The following is an 18,030-nucleotide window of genomic DNA, read 5'->3' on the forward strand; positions in this document are numbered from 1 at the left end:
GATGGGCACAGCTTCAATTGAATTAAGTGTGAAAATGTTTATTGAGGTGTTGTCAAAGGGTAGTCTTTAACCAGATAAGGTGTTTGGCCATCCCTGTATTAAGGACTGTTGAGCCAAATCCATGTTGAAATCATTCAGCCTTGTGTAAAATTTTAAATGACATCTAGCGTGAAAATTTTAAATGCTATCTTGCTTTTACACAGAAAAATAATGTTAAAAAATGTGTGTGTTGCATCTAAGTTACTTTTGGGGCTTCTTTGCGAAGTGTGGAGGAGGAACAGAATGTCTGGATTTGGTCCTCTTCAGATATGGTACTTTAATTATTTTACACAATTACTAGGTTGGAAGAGACCTTTAAGATCAAGTCCAACACAGCCCTAACACCTCAACTAAACCATGGCCCTGAGTGCCACATCCAGTCTTTTTTTAAAACGCATCCAGGGATGGTGACTGCACCACCTCCCTGGGCAGACCATTCCAGTACTTGATCTCTCTTTCTTTAAAAATTTTTTCCTAATATCCAACCTGTATTTCCCTTGGCCCAGCTTAAGACTCTGTTGACTTAATTTATGCTGAATTTTCCCTTCCTCAAAATTTAGTTTTCAGCAAATTTTCATGGTTCCTTGAGTTTTTCTACTGCTTGTGGACAGCAGTTACATTAGCTATCATGCCATTGCGCTCAATGACTATATACCTAGTCTAGATCATACACTTTTCCCCCTGCATGTAATTCATGCCTTCAGTCCTTATCTATGATCACGGTCCTCAACTGCTGGTTGTCAGAATTTGTGCATACAGCACTAAAATATTGTGTGTTAATACTTCACTTGCTCTTCTTTGAAACAGGCAGGCAGCTTGACCAAACAGAATTCAACGTCAACTGGAGGTAATTTGTCATTTTCTTTTTCGAGTAATGAGTCCAGGATTTCATCTTGGCTACAGTCTTCTGAAGACATGGAAAAATGCTCAAGAGGTAATTATATTTGAAGAAAATTGAAAGTAGCCTAATATTTCCCCTAGCTTTTCCTTAACAATGAGAGCATTATACACTAAGTAGTCATTACTGTTAGAATTTTCTCTGAAACTGGGGGAAGGAAAGATGTGGTTGTCGATTAAGTGGTTACTCACTTTTTTTGCAAAAGAACTGGTAATTTTGGATGTGGGGGTATCAATTGTGGGCAGCTCTTCAAGAAGCCAATGCATTTCAGTACATTTTCTTTTATATGGGAACATCATGTTCAGTAGTAACATTTGAACATCCTTAGGCTGGAAAAGGATGTTCAAAAAACATAGGATGTTCAAAACCTAGTAACTTAAAAAGTACTAAGTCTTTGTACTTGAAAGTCACCTTCTGCTTTCATGCCTTCCTAAGAGCAGGAAGATCTTTCTCATGTTGGCAATATCGATGTGATATTTATTTTTTAAATTTCTACCTACCAGTGAACTTCATCTCTAATGCAGAGGAGCCTCACCTCTAGGTCTGAATGTACAATTCAGTGTTGATGCCTGTGGCATTGTTAACCTCACCATGAGGAGCCTTCACAAATCTCAAACTGCAGAAATTACCACATTATTCTCATTCTTCTGCATCCAGCTAGGAAAAGATATCATGATCATTATACACACCACATAGATGCATTTCAATATTTTGAATTTAAACTTGACTATAGGATACAGTCATTTTATCCAGCAGTCTAATGCTTTTAGTCAATGAATAACTTAAGCTAGCTGCAATCAAAACAGGACTAACCTACAAAGAAAGAAAGCTGTCAGTGTGTCTGTTACTTCAGGGCAACTGAAAATATTCTCTTGTTCCAAACAGACCTCTCCAACTGTCACACATACTTACTGGAAATGAACCAGCTGTTACAGAGCATGGATGTTCTTCACAGGACATATTCAGCGCCTGCTATAAATGCTATGCAGGTTTGTTGTTTAAAAACAAAACCAAAAACTATTTTCCCTTACAATTCCAAAAAATAACCCCAAATCCTAAAGAATTGAGGTGTTTCTTAGTGTTGTTGGATTTATGGCAGTCTCTATTGTTTTTGTCCTGTGTGTTGTTAAAAGGTTGGACCTTTTGAAAGCCCAAAGAAGGAAAAGAGAACACACAGGAGGTGGCGATCCAGAGTTGTTGGGAAAGAGGCTAAAGGAATGTTACAGGTAATGTCAGTCCTTTCAGAGCCCACCTTCCTCCAAACCTTAGTTATTGATCACTTCTTGGCATGACCAGTTAAGGAAACACAAATCCTTTTTAATAGAGTCCTGTGTTAGCTCATTTTAAGTGGCAATATATCAGACAAAACACAAATGTTATGTCATGGATATTTGAAATAGAATCTGTTCTGATTACCTTCAGGACACTGGCCATGTTTTTTACCCATTGTCAGTCTTCTCTAATTTGTTGGGTTCTTCTGGTTGGTTTTTTTTTGTAATGAGTACAGATTTTTGCAAATTCTCTCGATAGTTTTGTGCGCATTTGCATCCAGAAGCCATGTGATTAGATACTTATAAGTGGGGGGAAATAACCTAGCATATGTAACAGCTCTCAATGGGTTTGGGTTTTTTTTTTGAGTTTGGCAATCTCCCATTATGGCACCTTGGGCAAAGTTGTATCTCTGGTTTCATTTGCCAGGTGTCATCCATTCAAAGCTTATTGATAATTGACAGTAACTTTTTTCATTTTTGGTGTCTCCAACATGAAATCCAGATGGGCACAATAAAACAAAATTTTCTTTTGTTTATAAAATTACAAATTACTATCCTACTTACAGGTGCCTTCAGTATTTTCTGCCCCTATGAGACTGCATGCTTCCAATCCAAACTTATCTACAATAGATTTTGTAGAGGAGAAAAATTACTCAGATGGCTCTGAAACATCATCAGAATTTACTAAAATGCAAGAGGACTTATTTCACGTTGCACATAAAGGTACATGAAATTGTCTTTTATAAATGTTTAGATAATGATATGACTTCTGAGAATGCTTCCTGTTTATTGTTTGGAAAACACCATTCCTTTAATTTCCTTGAGAAATTGCAAGTGTTGAGATCTTGAGTAGTTTGAAAGAGGTGGCTTAATCACCACTTCTTACAGTTTTTTATTTAATAGAGAACTACCCCTTGTTTTATGTGCTAAAAACATGTGCTAGATTGTTTTATTTGTTGCCAAAAGGTAAAATACCTAAAATCAGTTGCTAGAAATACAGCAGACTTTACTCTTTTGTGTTTGCACGCATATTGTGCATATGGGCACATTTATGTTTCTATATTCTGTGTGCTTCACTGTAGTTCAGAGTCAACATTTGTTGGTGATGCAAGGGTTGCTATGGTAGTAACCTATTTTTAGTGAATACAGAAGAGTAAATCATGCAAAGCAGCCAGAGGGGGAGCTTGACTAGAAATATTTCTTCCCTCAAAATCATTTTTCATTAGCAGTGCTCTGTTCCATCACCCTCGCACCAGAAACATTTTTATTGTTTAAGTGATCTTGGTGAGGAAGGCACTTAAGCATTTATTAGCTGAAAGGCTTTTGGGAGTATTGGCTTTGTCCCCTTTGGCACATGATAATGGTTGATGGTATCAATAAGCATTCTCTGCTTGCTGTTCCCCTTTAGTGCTGATGTGTCTTGATTCTGTTATGTAAGGAATGTATGTAAGTAGTAAACTTCATAAAGCCAATTATAGTCAAAACTGACGTATGTTTTCCAAAAGAAGAGAAGAAGTGAGGGTGGGATGCAGTGGGAAAAGCTGCTGTTAAGCAGACCAAAGACATCACCTACTCAAGATCATCCTACTGGAATTGTCCATGACAGAAATTTTGGTTAGATTGATCCACACATTTGAAGGGACAATTAACTTTGTTGTAATGACTGCAGAATCATTTTACTAGAAGGATAAAGAATTTTTCTCTGAAGTTACTTCATAGCACCCCAGTTCCAAGAAAGAGCAGTGGAGAAACCTCTTGTGTCACCTTTTTGATACAAATTGAATAAAATGTAACACTAGTCATTTAGTAGGCAATAGTTCTTGAAATATAAAGTTAGTATACAATGTATTAAATGTCATTGAAGGTCACTGAAGATTCTGGTCATATTATCTACATATAAAAGAAAGCCTAACAAAATAGATCACAGTGGATATATTTCCCTCTCCACCCTGTGATGCTGCTGAAGATTTCTTTGGATGGTATAAGAATTAGCTTTGGTAATGGTTTGCAGTGTTGGAATATACCTTAAGAAGCATTTTTCAGAAGATTAAATTGGGTTACATAACTATTCAGTGAAATGGTGAAGATTCAGGTTAACTCACAGTGGATGATTAGGAGAGAGAAGTACTGGGAATTTCTTGTTGTTTGCCCTTTTCATGCATCCATGCTCAGATTTTCTATCTTCATTTCCCTGTAAATGGATTCATTTTTGCATTGGCAAGTCTCATGGCTGTATTACAGGCCTTGATTAAGTCCTCAGAAGTCCCGTAATAATTCAGTCAGATGAATGTTCAAAACCTGCTCAGACAAGTACTGCTCAAATAAATTTTTATTCCTTATGGTTAAAGAGAAGATGCAATGTCGTACTGGTGAAAAAAATTCTAAAAGTGCATTTCCCCTCTAACACCCTCTATAGTGATGTTAAAATTGCATGATCTGTTGTCTGGTTTAAATGTATTGGGCTGGTGATAGTGCCTCAGGAAGCAGAAGTAGCAGCACAGCATGCACATCATTCAGGATCTGACCCTTTGAGTCACTAAGTTATCCAACAGGCTGAAATTTCTCTATCACAGAAAGAGATAACAAAACACAACACCATAGCTGACTTGCTTGTGGGGAAACTACTAACCCTATATCTGTGGCACAATATGTGTTATAGCTGCCTTTTTTTGATGATTTTTTTCCTATTTGATTTTTTTTCCTTTTGTCTATTCTTCTCCCCCACTGGAATTTATAGAGGAATATGGAATAGAGTCATGACCGTCTGAAGATTCAAGCTAATTGGGAAACAAAAGCAAGTGAAGAGCAGATGTGGTTAGTTAGCTGTGTTGCCATCTGTCACAAAGAATCAGAGTAATTTTGACTGTGGCTAATATAGTCAACACAGTAGCCTTCACCATAAACATGTCTCCTACAAAAAATCTACCCTATAACCTTGATTAATATTACTTGTTTTTAGTAACCCACCCTGGATCTCTCAACCTAAATTCTTGTTTCTGTCACCATAAATGATGCTTTATTGGAGTTTTATGTAGTTGGTGTGTATACAATTGGCTGCAGTTGTTTTTAACTGTCACTTTTTATGAAATGGTTCTAGTTTACTTCACCTTGAGGTCAGCTTTCAGCACCATATCTACAGAGAGAGAAAAGCTGAAGCAGATGCTGGAGTACGATGCATCCTCATCTCCATCTGCACAAATAGTGGGCTTGAAGAATGCCTTAACATCTGTAAGTGACATGCTAAAGCTCACCAAGATTCATTGTCATCAGATACTACTTTTTAATTTTAGAGTAGTTAATTTCTGTTTCTTTAGTGTCAGCTGTGTGCTAAAATTTGCAGAATTTAATCATAGTAAGTTATTATAGAACATGTTTTTCAGAGACTTTGCTAAATATAAAAGGTATTGTCAAATCATTGGAGTTTGATGGATTGATTTAGGTATGTAGTCTAATCTGTATAATTTGAGATGAAGAATCAGAGGGCTGCTCTGTGACTATGAGTCTGCTTTCTTGCTGAACATGCTACTACTCACTTCTGATGGGTTGCAGGTTTCCTTTTCCTTTCCTTTACCTAAGCAGCACTCAAATATTCCCTGTGTGACTTGGCATAAAACAAAGGTGAGGCTGAATGTACTCAGCTATCCCTTCTAATGAACTAGAGCTTCACCATGCTGCACCAAGACACTGCAAAGCAAATTCAAATACAACTTGTTTATATTGTCTCTCAACCTCAATTATCTCTCAGTCCTCTAAAATCAACAATGGAGCTATTAGGGCAGAGTTCTAAATGACAAAGATTGTGCTCTTTAAAAAGGTGGGGGGTTGATTGGTGTACTTTATTTTATTGGTAGAGATCAGAACTTTTCAATTTGGTCATGTTTAAAAACGTCAACCAAACTGATCTGATTCCAGGGCAATGAGAACAATCATTATCTTGGCCTTAAAATCACAATGTTTATTGCAAACACCACACCAAGGGCAGAGGAGACTCTCTGGCACTGATCACTGTGATGTAGATTGTCTTAGAATTATTTCAGTATGAAAACTTCCCTTTGCTTTACAAAAGCTGCATGTGATCACAGTTTTTAAGAGTAAGACATGCCTCTTTGCCTGGACCTGTAGAGGCTGTGATATGTCCACATTGTTTAGAGAAAGTTGAAGCTGTGTAATAACTGCACTCGTTCACTTGCACTTCTTTTGGTTTTGGCTTTCAGATATTCCACTTCTGATATTTGAATAGGTGACTTATTTATATTTGTCTACCAGTTTTAAGATTGCTGAACTTAGTAAACACTCAGCATGAATTGTTTTCTGGGCAGTGAAATGTGGTTGTCCATCTTCATCCTGTACATGTCTAAAAATAGTTCTGTTAGGTGTCATCTGATGCTTAATCAGTCTTGTAGCCCATCCAGAAGTCATGTGTGAACCTTGGCTGTTTCAGCAAGGTAATCACCTATGAGAGCTCTTTTTTTAATCTGTAGATGTGTAATGTCATGCCAACAGAAATTTTCTCACCCTGTACAGCAGAGATCCTGTAGGAGAATTGAATGAACTTCCTTTGAAGACATTTAGAAGCATGGATATGATAAACTTGACATATTTTTTTAGACTTTCTTGCAAGAAAGAGTCTTGTGTTAATGACTTTGGCTTAGTGTTTGTTGTTGTTCATTTTAGTTTGTTTTCTGTACAGGAGGAACGAAAAAAAAATCACAGGTTGAAAGCTATTAAACATAAGTCTGTTTTGCTCCCATCAGCCTGGCAGTGGAAGAAAAATGAGCAGATTTAAAGTGGATAAACCACCACAAAACTAGCATATCTGCCTCTGCTTCTCCCTCATTAAGACAGTATCCTTGACCTACACACATTCTAAGAAAGGGAAATACAGAATGGGAAAAGATATAATATTTCTGGTTTGGGAGGAGGAAGAAGACAGCAGGAAGAAGAAAAGATTTTGTAGCAAATAATGAAAATGGGAAGTTGTCATTACAGGAGATCTATTTTGCACTTGCCTGATGAGGATTTAACACAGTGCTGAGCATTTGACACAGTAGGGATATATATATCTTTATGGCAAATTCAGACCACATATAGGTTAAGACAGAAATAAGTTTTCTCCCCTCCATCATCACATTGAGCTTACTGGCTTTCCTGCACCCAAGAGAATTTTCAACACAAATTACTGCCAAAAGCAGAAGCATTTGTGGGATAAAGCGGATGTGTAAACAGCAGGGTTCTCCACATCCTGGTATTGATTCAGATCACTAAAATGGGATGTAAGTCTTCAATACTGTTCCAAAATTAATAATACAATCTTTTATTTCAGAGACATTTTCGTTGCAGGGTTAGGCTCTCTTCTCTACTCTAATTGGCATCTGTCTATTGGATATACCCAGAATAAGTAAACAACAGGTAACAAACATGAGTTTGCAGTAGAGGCTTTCTATTCTCACCATTGCCATTACAATCTGACAGGACATGAATTGTACCTGTTACCTGTGTGAATTCATGTCTTCTTTCTCTGTCATTGAAAGGCAAAGGAAACTGCCAGTATGGCAAAATCAAATGGTTTTGGATGTGGCAAGAACTAACGTTGAGAGAGGCTATCTTGGAGATGGGGGTGCAGAAGGCAGCTTGAAAAGAAAAATATCCTGCCATCTTTGACTTTTTTCCTCTACTGATGTCTCTGTTTCCTCACACTAGGAAAAAACAGTTTTAATTTGACAGAGAAATAGTAAGGTTTGAAGCATTTATAATAAAGGATTCGCTGAACCAGTAAAAAAAAAGGATGTGGTGGTGTTTTATATTACACTTTAAATAGTCTTTGCCCCTTTTTATACAATAAAGCCACGTTCGAGTTAGTTGAGAGAACTTTATATCCCCAATATTTTTGTTAAATATTCCAGGCAATAGCACAAAACACAGATCTTAAAGACCGGTTACGCAGAATACATGCCGAATCTAAGATCATTGATTCAGCATCTAATGCAAAATCAAGCCCAGATTTGGTGAAGGTGGGTATGGATTTCCTCTGTCAGTGACGTGCTGTTCCTCCAGCCCCTACGTGCAGACAGTGCTGCGTAGCTGCCTCTTGTCCTGTTCCCGTGTCTCCCCCGTGGCGTGGTGTGTTAGCAAAGCCAGTCTGCTTTCCTGGTCGTGAGCCATTTCTGGTGATGCATTGTGTGGTGTTTGATTTCAAAGACTTGCCTTGTGAGCAGGTTTCCTGAGCACATCTTCCATTGCTTTTTGCTACTGGTTCCTGGTGTTCTCCCTCGCCTGCTTCTCATTCAGCATGTACAGAGCTGCCACCTGTCACCCTCTGCCACTGTTTCTCTTGACCTTTTAATCCTTTGTTCAGTTCTGTAGATCTGTTGTCACCCATCTAAGTGCTGTTAGCCCAGAATGTTGGCTACCAGTGTGGATCATGTAAGGTTTAGAACAATTACCAGACATTTCCATGAAAGGATCAAAGTTAATGGGGCATAGAAGAGCCCTTTCAGCCATTTAGTCTTCTTCGTGTGAAGCCAGGGACTCTTCTACATCCACTCAACCAGTCTGAGATTCCACTGATGTTCAGACAGTTTTTTGGCTGGCTGCAGAATGCATGTGGATATGGTGTAATTATAGGTCATCAGATGTAGGTGTTAATGCTGTTAGTGAGGGAAGCCAGAACTGCATTATTTCTGATGGATTTTCCTAAATGTTAACTCATACAGAAACCTCTGCTGTGCTTGTAGTATAAATCTTTCATTAGAACTTGAGTGCATGTAATACTGGTGCTTTTATGTAACTAATTATTTCCTTTTATTTTTAAAGACAGTTTAGTCATTCCGGAACAGATTCCATCTGTTTGCTTCTGGTTCAGTTCTGGTGTAGTGGAGCTGTGTTTTGGTCTTATTTAGCTGTTCAGTTTTGGGTTTTTTTCCTGTAGGTAGTTGATCATTCTAATGCCTTTTGCTTTAAAACCCACAAGAATTTGAACAGCCCTTGAACTGCTATCCAGAAAAGCACTAATGCATTGTTACTTAGTTTCGGGAGTTATTTTCTTTTTTAGTGGAGGTCCTTGCAATGACAATGGGTTATTTCTGAATCTTTTGCTATGTGCTACACACACACAAAGAGACACACATGACAAAAATAGCTTTCAGAAGGTCCTTTGGAGGTTGCATTCACAAATTCCCTCTGGCATGGCCTGGGATGGAACTTAAGGATGAAATCACTTATACTGGAGAAGCTTCGTTTTAAGACTGTGTGAGGACTGTGATACAGTAGTGCTGCTTTGAGGAAGACAAGGCCACTGCACAAAACTTGTCACTAAATTATACATTGGGTGCTGTGATCCACCAGTGAAAATTGAAGCAGTATAAAATAGGATCTCAAGCCTTTGTATAAGGTAATTTAATTGTAGTTCATTGTGCCAAAGTGGGAATATGGAACAAGAAAAACTGAAGCTTATGTGTTAGATATAAAAACCTGATGTTCTTTTATGAGTCTTTCCTGCTCGTTTTCCTTCTTAGATTTAAAATAGTATTGGAAATAATCCCAGTAGCAATGCTTATGTTTGTAAGGTTGTTTTGTTTTTTTTTACTTGTAGGCTAGTGTAACTGCCTTCCTCCAGGAGGGGCAATTCTGAGGTTCTGTTTTATCCCTGCTGTAAAAGGAGGGGTTTTTCAAGTCTTTTGTATAGCAGTTTTTGTTTCCATGTCACCATTATCAATGGTGTACCAAATAACATTCCATATGATTGCAAAACCTACCAGCAGAAAAGCTTTGAAAGAAGGTTTGTCAGCTTGATTCTGGGCTTGTCAGGTTGTTCATTATGTTGTTCTGAAAATAAAATACTACAATTCCTGCAAAATTATGATGTGGAAGTCATGGTTATGAGATAGTAAAGCACCTTATGCAGAAAATCTTGAGAGCAGCTAATACACTCATTTGGGCCAGCACAGCTCATTTCCTTTGCATTGGTGGAGTTATCAGGGAAAACAGTGGCACACAAGCTTCTCCAGCTTCTTTACTGCCACCACAGAATGAGAGAGAAGTCTCACTGGTCACCCCACCTTTGCCAGGTCACCTATTGGAGCTCTGCTCACACCAATGATCTGCAGTGCTTCCTTGGGAGGGGCTACCAGGATCTCTCTGGCAGTCCAATGTGCAGCAGCAAAGGCAATTCTGGTTACGTGGCTTTAATAATATGTTGGTTTTGGGTAACATGGAGATACCTCAAGTGTGGATATGAAGGAATAATTTCCAAAGCACAGCGTGGAAAATCAGTGAAGAAAAAGAGCTAGGAAAACATACTATTATGAACAAAGCAATTTTACCCCTCTGAATTTTGTAGGCTGCTCTGCAGCAGACTTTGCATTAAGCAAGGCTTGGAGAGGAAAAGATGAATTAATTTGCTAAGATCAGGAAGGGATGTGAATCTAGGGTGTAATATAAAGAGATGGGAGTTTTGTTATTTTGTGGGCTTTGTGGTGGTACACTTGGATATATCTGGCTAAATCATTCAAATAGCAAAGCATTTTTATATGCAGTACCTTAGGTGTTTTACTCAATATGCATTGCTTTATTTTCCTTTTTCCTTCTCTTTAGTCTGCTTTACTTTGGTTTTAAATCCCACTTTGAAACACATGCTATCTTTCATGTAAATTGAAGAGGAGCATGTGCAATCTTCTCCCAGTGTTTTACAGCCCTTCAGGTTAGGAGACTGTGGAATTGCATGCATGAATGTTGTTTGGGCTACTTCCCTGCTCAAAACTTTTTTTCCTTTTAAACAGGAAAATTCAAGAGAAGAAGGCAGAGGTCTGGTTCACCAGGTCTCCAATGAAAGCAGACTGTCTATCGCTGACTCTCTCACAGAATTTTTTGATGCACAGGAAGTCCTGCTGTCTGCTAGTTCTTCAGAAAATGAGGTCTGAGCAAGAAGATTGACATCATTCAGATGTATTTTCTTATCTGCTTATTGACAGGCAATCTTTCTGGGTGCTAACTGTACATTAGAAGACTGCCAGAAAATTTAAATTTTCAAAACATTTAGAAATTAATATGCCATTTATATTTATTTGTTGTCATTGTCTCTTCACTGTAAAGGGTACCAAGTCTTACACACTTAGTGAGGGAGATGGCAATTAAGTAGCTTGTATACAGATACTGCAGGCATTGTAGTCTGCCTTGAGTCATACAGGTGTCCAGGGAATTGCACCACAAAAATACTTATTCATACCTGTCCTTGTGGTACCTGTAGGTACCTTGAGGCTGATGTCATGCATACTGAAACTTGTTAGATCTTTGTTTCCCCTTTGGGTTCCATAAAAACCTTGGCTTTTGATATGAGGAAAACCTTCTTAGTTGTGAAGCCACAGAGAGAAAGCATGTCTCCTCTCAAGTTAAAACTTCAATTATAGCCATCTCTCCCAAAGTCTCCATTGGACTTTGTAGTACTTTTCTATAGTACTGAAAGACAGCTTAAACAGTTCAATTATATTAGAACAACAATTGCAACTGAAAGTAATAATGTCCACATGCATTTGGGATTTTTTTAATGAGTGCTGTATCTTGGTTTTTTCCCCACCCCACACTCAGGTATCAGATGATGACTCATATGTAAGTGATATCAGTGATAATGTCTCAGAAGATAACCTAAGCAATGACATGGAGAATGAAAGACAAACTTTAGGTAAGTTCAGTGAGTTTTTTATGCCATGTTTTGAGAATTTTGTTTCTGCTTGTTTTGGGGTTTTTTTTCTTCTCTTACTAGATAATTTGATATTTTGGATTTTGAGATGTAAAAAGCCTGTGTTATTTCTTGTATAGACTGAGATTGGTTTGGAACAGCAGATTCTAGCTAATCTGCTTATGTGGGCACTGTTGATTAAGCAGGATGGTGGTTCTGTATCAGCAGGGAAGCACCTCTTTTCTTGGCTTCTTTGATGCAACTCCCACTCTCTCTCAGTTTCTCATGGCCACAGGATTTTTTCAAAGTAGTAAGGCCCAGCTGCTTTCATTTTTTCAAAACAGTTTTTTTTTGTCACACTATTTTTTCAGTCTGCAATTTAGCAACTGCATTCAGAAGTCCTGTTGGTTTAGCAGAACCCAGAGTTTAAAGGAATATGAGAAATAATTACTCACTGGCAGCTCTGGTGCATCACCATAAGAATTTCTTTCTCGCATGTATTACTCGTGATAATGTTGTTAGTACCTATGCTAATTTGTCCTCCTAATGGAAAGAGTCATAAAAAAAGGAGAAGAATTGGTCATTGCAACCTAATTGGCTTTGTGCCTTCAACTCACTTCAGCTGACCACAATGTTCTTCCCAGTCTAACAATATATTTTTATTTTCAAAAATGCTGAACAGTGATTTCTCACTAGCAGCTGTTTCCTGATGATCTACAAGAACCAGCAGATTCCTATGAACTTGGGTAGCTTGGTATGTATTCTGTAACTGTTCAAAATGAAGAAATTTCAATTTTTTCCTTTAAGATATGAAAGAATACAAATGAATTTATCTCATGATCTGGACCTTAGAAAACTGTATTAATGTGGCAGTTCATCTTTTTTTAACAAAGACTGTCACTGAAGCTCCTCAGTACAAGAAGCACCTCTGCATGCTTCTGGTACCTGCTATTTCTGTGCTTTGGGCAGCCTGCCACTGCCATTAATAGAAAACTGGATGTCATTTTCCTACAGGGCTTTAGCTGCACCATAAATTGTGGGATTATGACAAAATCCTCTGGCCACGGTAATGTGGAAGGTCAGATCAGATGATGATAATGGTCCAGTTTGGCCTCAAAAGTCATTGACTCTAACTGGAGGTCAGATATCTAAACGTCCTTTGACATTCATTCTGTCTGTCACAGCTCTTACAAACCAGAACTGCCTGGGTGTTTCTGTAATGGAGACTAGGCAAATTTCACTGCTTAGAAAATTTGGTATCTGAGTACTGAAGTTCTTACTTCACTCTGTTTTTTCACTAGCTTACCTCAATTAATGGACTGGTCCAGAATACATAAATGAGCCAATTTTTATTCTGTTTTTAATCAGAAGCTGTCAAAAGACATAGCCAAATCCCATTTCTGGGAGCCCTTTCAAACAAGGATAAGTTTTTAGCATTTACCTCATTTCTGAGGTATCTAACGGAAAATCCTTCTTTTTGTCCTCTTCTGATATTAAATAAATTCTTCCGATAGGGAAGTATAGAAGTCAGCTCCTTAACTCTCAACAGCATAATTGTTTCAGGTAGATTTTTGGACTCCTAGTTCCCCTGCCATTTTTAAGCAAAAAGAAAGATACAGGCAAGGGGTTGCAAATAGTTCACCTGACCTTGTTAGAGTAACTCAGTCTTACGAGGTATTAGGACTTGGAGTTTGCCAGTGGCAGGAAAGATGGAAACTCCTTCCTTAAAACTCTGAGGCTATTGTCCTTTAAATGTTCCACGTGAGGCATGGGCTGGGAGGCATGGCAGGCATGGAGAAGTTTGTCCTTGTGGTCACCTGTCACTGCAGTAAGCGCTGCTGATGCCGTGCTTATGGCAGTGGCAGAGAAGAGGAGGTGCTGGCTGGGTGCACCTCAGGGCAGGGATTCTTCAGGCATGTGTAGCACAGAGAGAGATGTGCAGCCCAGCATGGGTTTAATTCCTTTGAGACAGAGCTGTGTGAGCAAAGCCAGAAAAGGACAGGGCTTGACAGACTGAGGCTATGCCTGAATGTCTCCAAACTGTGACTGGTCCTAAGGCAGGAGCTTCCTAGGTGCTCCTGAGGACGTGGAAAGATAAAATATGTTCTTGTAGTGGCAAACACATTCCTCTCTGAAACAAAGGTGATGTACAGCTAAGCAATATAATCACTTCAGACTAGTGCCTGTTGTGGAAGCTTGTAGCTCTATTTGGATTTTGCTGCAAATCCTGTCATGGCACACTTAGAGCTATTTATCCTGTTCTGATTGCTTTGATATAGGAACACAGGTATTCATGTCAAGTCAAGGACTCTTGACTTGAGTCTTTTTTATTCTTTTTTTTTTTATTTTAGTCTTCAGCAAACCCATAGCTCTACAGTTTCTTCAGCTTTTGCATCCTCAAAACACATCACATCTCTGTCAATATATGGGTATATCCCAAAGTAACATCGCTAAGTTTTAAAGCTATGGGGAGCAATGTGGAAAAGCCTGAATGTAAATTCATGGTACAGTAAATTTCCCTGGTAGGAGTATGCAAAGAAGTAGGAAAAGATCAGTAGGAGTAGTTATTATCCTTGCATCTGTAAGTTACATCTTGCCTTCTGAGAAGTGTCAACTTAATTGAAGCTCTGTCAAGGAAGGAGGTTTTATGTCCCCTAAACAGATAGGAATCCATCTCTGTTACAAATAAAATACTTATAATATTTACTCTTTCAAATTCAGTGGAAAGTCTGAGCCTTTTCTTATAGACTTTAAGGGAAAAGAAGGTAATTTTTATGCATCTCTTGTACTTGGCATTTTACTTCCGTTAATGTACATAAAATGTGATTCTTAATTGTGTCATTTTTATAACAGGCTATCTTCAAACCACAAGTGAAATACTTAAATGAGTCGTGGGTGGAAGGAAGTTTTGACAGAAGGAAAGATGGTTGCATTTTAATGTGTGTTTGCAAAGGAGGATGAAACTAAGAAAATGTGAATGTATTTGTTCTGCCACTTCCTTCCTTTTCAGATTGTATTTCTGAAAGCGGAATCGGATGCAATTCTAAGCGGAGAACGTGTTTGCCCGCTCCATGTCCTAACACAAGTAACATCAGCCTGTGGAATATCCTGAGGAATAACATAGGAAAGGATCTCTCCAAAGTGGCCATGCCTGTGGAGTTAAACGAGCCCCTGAACACCCTGCAGCGCCTCTGCGAGGAGCTGGAGTACAGCGAGCTCCTGGATAAGGCGGCGCACACACCGAACCCCTTCGAGCGCATGGTAAATACCCGATGCCAAACACTCAGGAACATAAAGCAGAATTAGAATAGAGTAAGCATAAAAGGAGTGCTGAAGAAGTGAAGATGTTCTAGTCCATTGTTGTGTTTCTCTCAGCTGAGAGGCAAACTCTCCAAATGTCTGTACATACTCACATAGCCACTATTTTTGACTCTTCTGTTCCATTTCTGTTGCTTTTTCCAAAAGTCTCTCTCTCCTCAAGTACCTTGCTGTGCTGCAAGTTTAAACAAAAAAGGAGCTTAGTTCTGTTTTGCAGTTCTTGCTCTCTAATATTAAAAATTTACAGCAAAAAGGGAGGAGGGCATTGAACTTGGTTCCCTCTCAAAGATGAAAGCTACAATATATCTTTTTCAAGGGTGTCTGATATGGTTACACATTTCTTCATAGAGATGCTGGATCTTCCAGCCCTACATGACTGTGATATCTTTGTCTTAACTAAATGAGCTCCATGGTTTTTTATTAACTGGTTTTCTGAAGCTTTTGTGTTTATCCAAAATGTTCAGCATCTCAAAACCAGGATGAATGCTCTATGTTGGGTACAATAATGATGTCATCCTCTTCCAGTGCAGAACCCTGAATTCTGCATTTGGCAAAAGAACAAGAGAGAAATGCATTGGTTGTTCTGCTTCCAGGTGTACAAGAGCCACTTAATATGCAAGCCCATAAATAAAGGATTAGAATAGTCCTCCCTAAATTCTCTTAAATGGAAGATACAAATTTTCTCATAAACTGAATTAAGCCTTTTCAACTCAATGTATCTTATCTCAAAATGAGGTTATTAATGAGAGTAGGTAGTCATGTAAAAAATATTGCTTGAAAAGTCTCTTTCCTCATTCTAGAGTTGCAATTTAGGGTGTGTTCCCAGGCTGTGGTCATTCACAACGGGTTTCAATCCATAGCTTTTTTTCTTCTCTTGAGAACATATGCTAAAAGGAAAAGGAAATGAGCAGTAGTTCTTCAGAAGGGAGGGAAAAGAAGCCTTATCCCTCCTCCCCACACCCAAGCATCTGGAAATTACCTCAGACTGGTGTATTCTTTGCCTTTGAGAAATTCCTGAAGCGAAATTTAATACTAGCTATTGCATAGTAATTGCAATAGTTCATAAAAGAGCCTATCCTCAGTGGATTTGTTTTTTGAAACTGAAAAGAGAGTATCTACACTTACACAAGATGAAGAAAAGGGAATGAAAAAAGGAAAAAATGTGTTACAAAAAAGACTTGAATCAAACAACCCTGAATTCTAATTTCTCATGTTATGTTTGAGTTGACAGCAAAAATTTGGAAGGGCTACCTGTGTGTCAGTCATAATCAACAGTTTCATGATTAGGTAATAGAACCCAGCAGATAAAAAACAATTTATGTCAAATAGCATTAGAAATAGCAAAGTTGGTAACATATCATCCAATACTTCCTGTGCCATGTTTATGAAAAGGATAGGTGGAAAATTTATGGAGTCACAGATGTAACTATAAAAACCAGTTATTATACAAAATTTAACAGTGACTTTTAAGGTTACTTCTCTGAGCTGTGTTGCAGAATGCTAAACTGTTTCAAACACTTTTCAGAAATGCTGTTTTCAGTTGATGAAATTTGCAGTATCTGACCCTTACAATTCTATCCCTGACCTATTGAATGACTCTGAAAATTGAATAATCCTCTAATGTATGAACTAGGGTTCAGCTTGCAGGAGGCGTACATGGCTGTGGCCTGCAAATGAAGGGGAAAATACAGAATCAGGATAAAGCTTGCTTTTATTTGTTTTTTGTCTGTTGTAAATGAATTAATCTAAGTCCCAAATATGTACTTCCCAGGTGTACATAGCTGCCTTTGCAGTCTCTGCCTATGCATCCAGTTACTACCGAGCTGGAAGTAAGCCATTTAATCCTGTGCTTGGAGAAACCTATGAATGTATCCGTGAAGATAAGGGTTTCCAGTTCTTTGCAGAACAGGTATTGTATGCTGCAACCCTTAGAATTGCTACTCGATACACTGCTGAATTCTAAATGTGTGGCTGGAATTCTCTAGAATTACTGACAAAATACAAGATTACTCTACATTACCCGAGCCCAGCAAAACCCTTAGCTGAATTATAAACAAAGGGAATTGTTTTTTGAGGAAAGTCTGCTAAGTCTGGTGTGGAACATCACAACCAGCAGCTGACACTGGAGGAACAAAGGCTGGCAGGCTGCCTGCTCCAGTAACAAGATACCTTGCTTAAGTAGAATGCAATTCCCCATGCTGAAATCTGATCACAACTGCAACAAAAGTTTACATTCTTGTCATTTTCTTTTGTGTGTGATCTTTAAAAATACTATATCTTCAGCTGTTTAATGTCTTCTTTTATAGCAAATGTATCCCTCATGTGAGTCAATCAACCACAAGTGTTTCCAATGGCACCATGACTCTTTCTGCTTCCTATCCAAATACTTAGCAGGCTAAGCCTTTCAAATTTGCTACCACAGCTGAGCAGGTGAAGGATGAACACAGCACATCATGGTCTGAGTGTTTATGAAGATAATGCCCCAGTAGGAGAATAATTATTAAGTATGGGTGAAAAATACTAAATTTAAACCAGCCAGGCTACCAAAATTGCTAAACTTGAAGTGTATGTTAAAAAGAGATAAAACTCAAATACCTGGTGCCTGGTAGCAAAGTAAGAAGAAAAGCTGTCCTAGTCTGTCTAGACATAACAAAAAAATACAAAAAGTGCAAGTGGGCAAAGGTGTGCAACCTAGAAAATTGATCAGAGAAGGAGTTCTGAGAGGCCTCCTTCAGGAAATGAAAAGTGCTTTTGACCGCCTGTGAAGGTACAACATTTTGCACATTATGTTTTAGAATTGACAGAAAGGAATGTTATGTGATCTTCCCTTA

At 38.3% G+C, this 18,030-nt stretch overlaps 1 protein-coding gene across 4 annotated transcripts in view; it reads left to right on the forward strand.

The window, feature by feature from the left end:
- Positions 1 to 18,030, forward strand: part of OSBPL3 (oxysterol binding protein like 3) — an 86,978-nt gene that overhangs the window by 52,225 nt on the left and 16,723 nt on the right. For 2 of the 4 annotated variants that reach the window (XM_039711621.1, XM_039711631.1), the window contains exons 8-17: positions 847 to 973; positions 1,823 to 1,926; positions 2,071 to 2,163; positions 2,775 to 2,931; positions 5,306 to 5,436; positions 8,112 to 8,219; positions 10,986 to 11,120; positions 11,791 to 11,884; positions 14,892 to 15,142; positions 16,971 to 17,108. In XM_039711621.1, the coding sequence (XP_039567555.1) occupies positions 847 to 973; positions 1,823 to 1,926; positions 2,071 to 2,163; positions 2,775 to 2,931; positions 5,306 to 5,436; positions 8,112 to 8,219; positions 10,986 to 11,120; positions 11,791 to 11,884; positions 14,892 to 15,142; positions 16,971 to 17,108 (1,338 nt within the window). The remainder of the gene's footprint in view (positions 1 to 846; positions 974 to 1,822; positions 1,927 to 2,070; positions 2,164 to 2,774; positions 2,932 to 5,305; positions 5,437 to 8,111; positions 8,220 to 10,985; positions 11,121 to 11,790; positions 11,885 to 14,891; positions 15,143 to 16,970; positions 17,109 to 18,030) is intronic. The other 2 variants (XM_039711639.1, XM_039711650.1) reach the window with 1 other exon arrangement.

Source organism: Passer montanus, unplaced genomic scaffold (assembly GCF_014805655.1).
Source record: "Passer montanus isolate IOZ18808 unplaced genomic scaffold, ASM1480565v1 scaffold10, whole genome shotgun sequence".
Taxonomy (NCBI): Eukaryota; Metazoa; Chordata; class Aves; order Passeriformes; family Passeridae; genus Passer; species Passer montanus.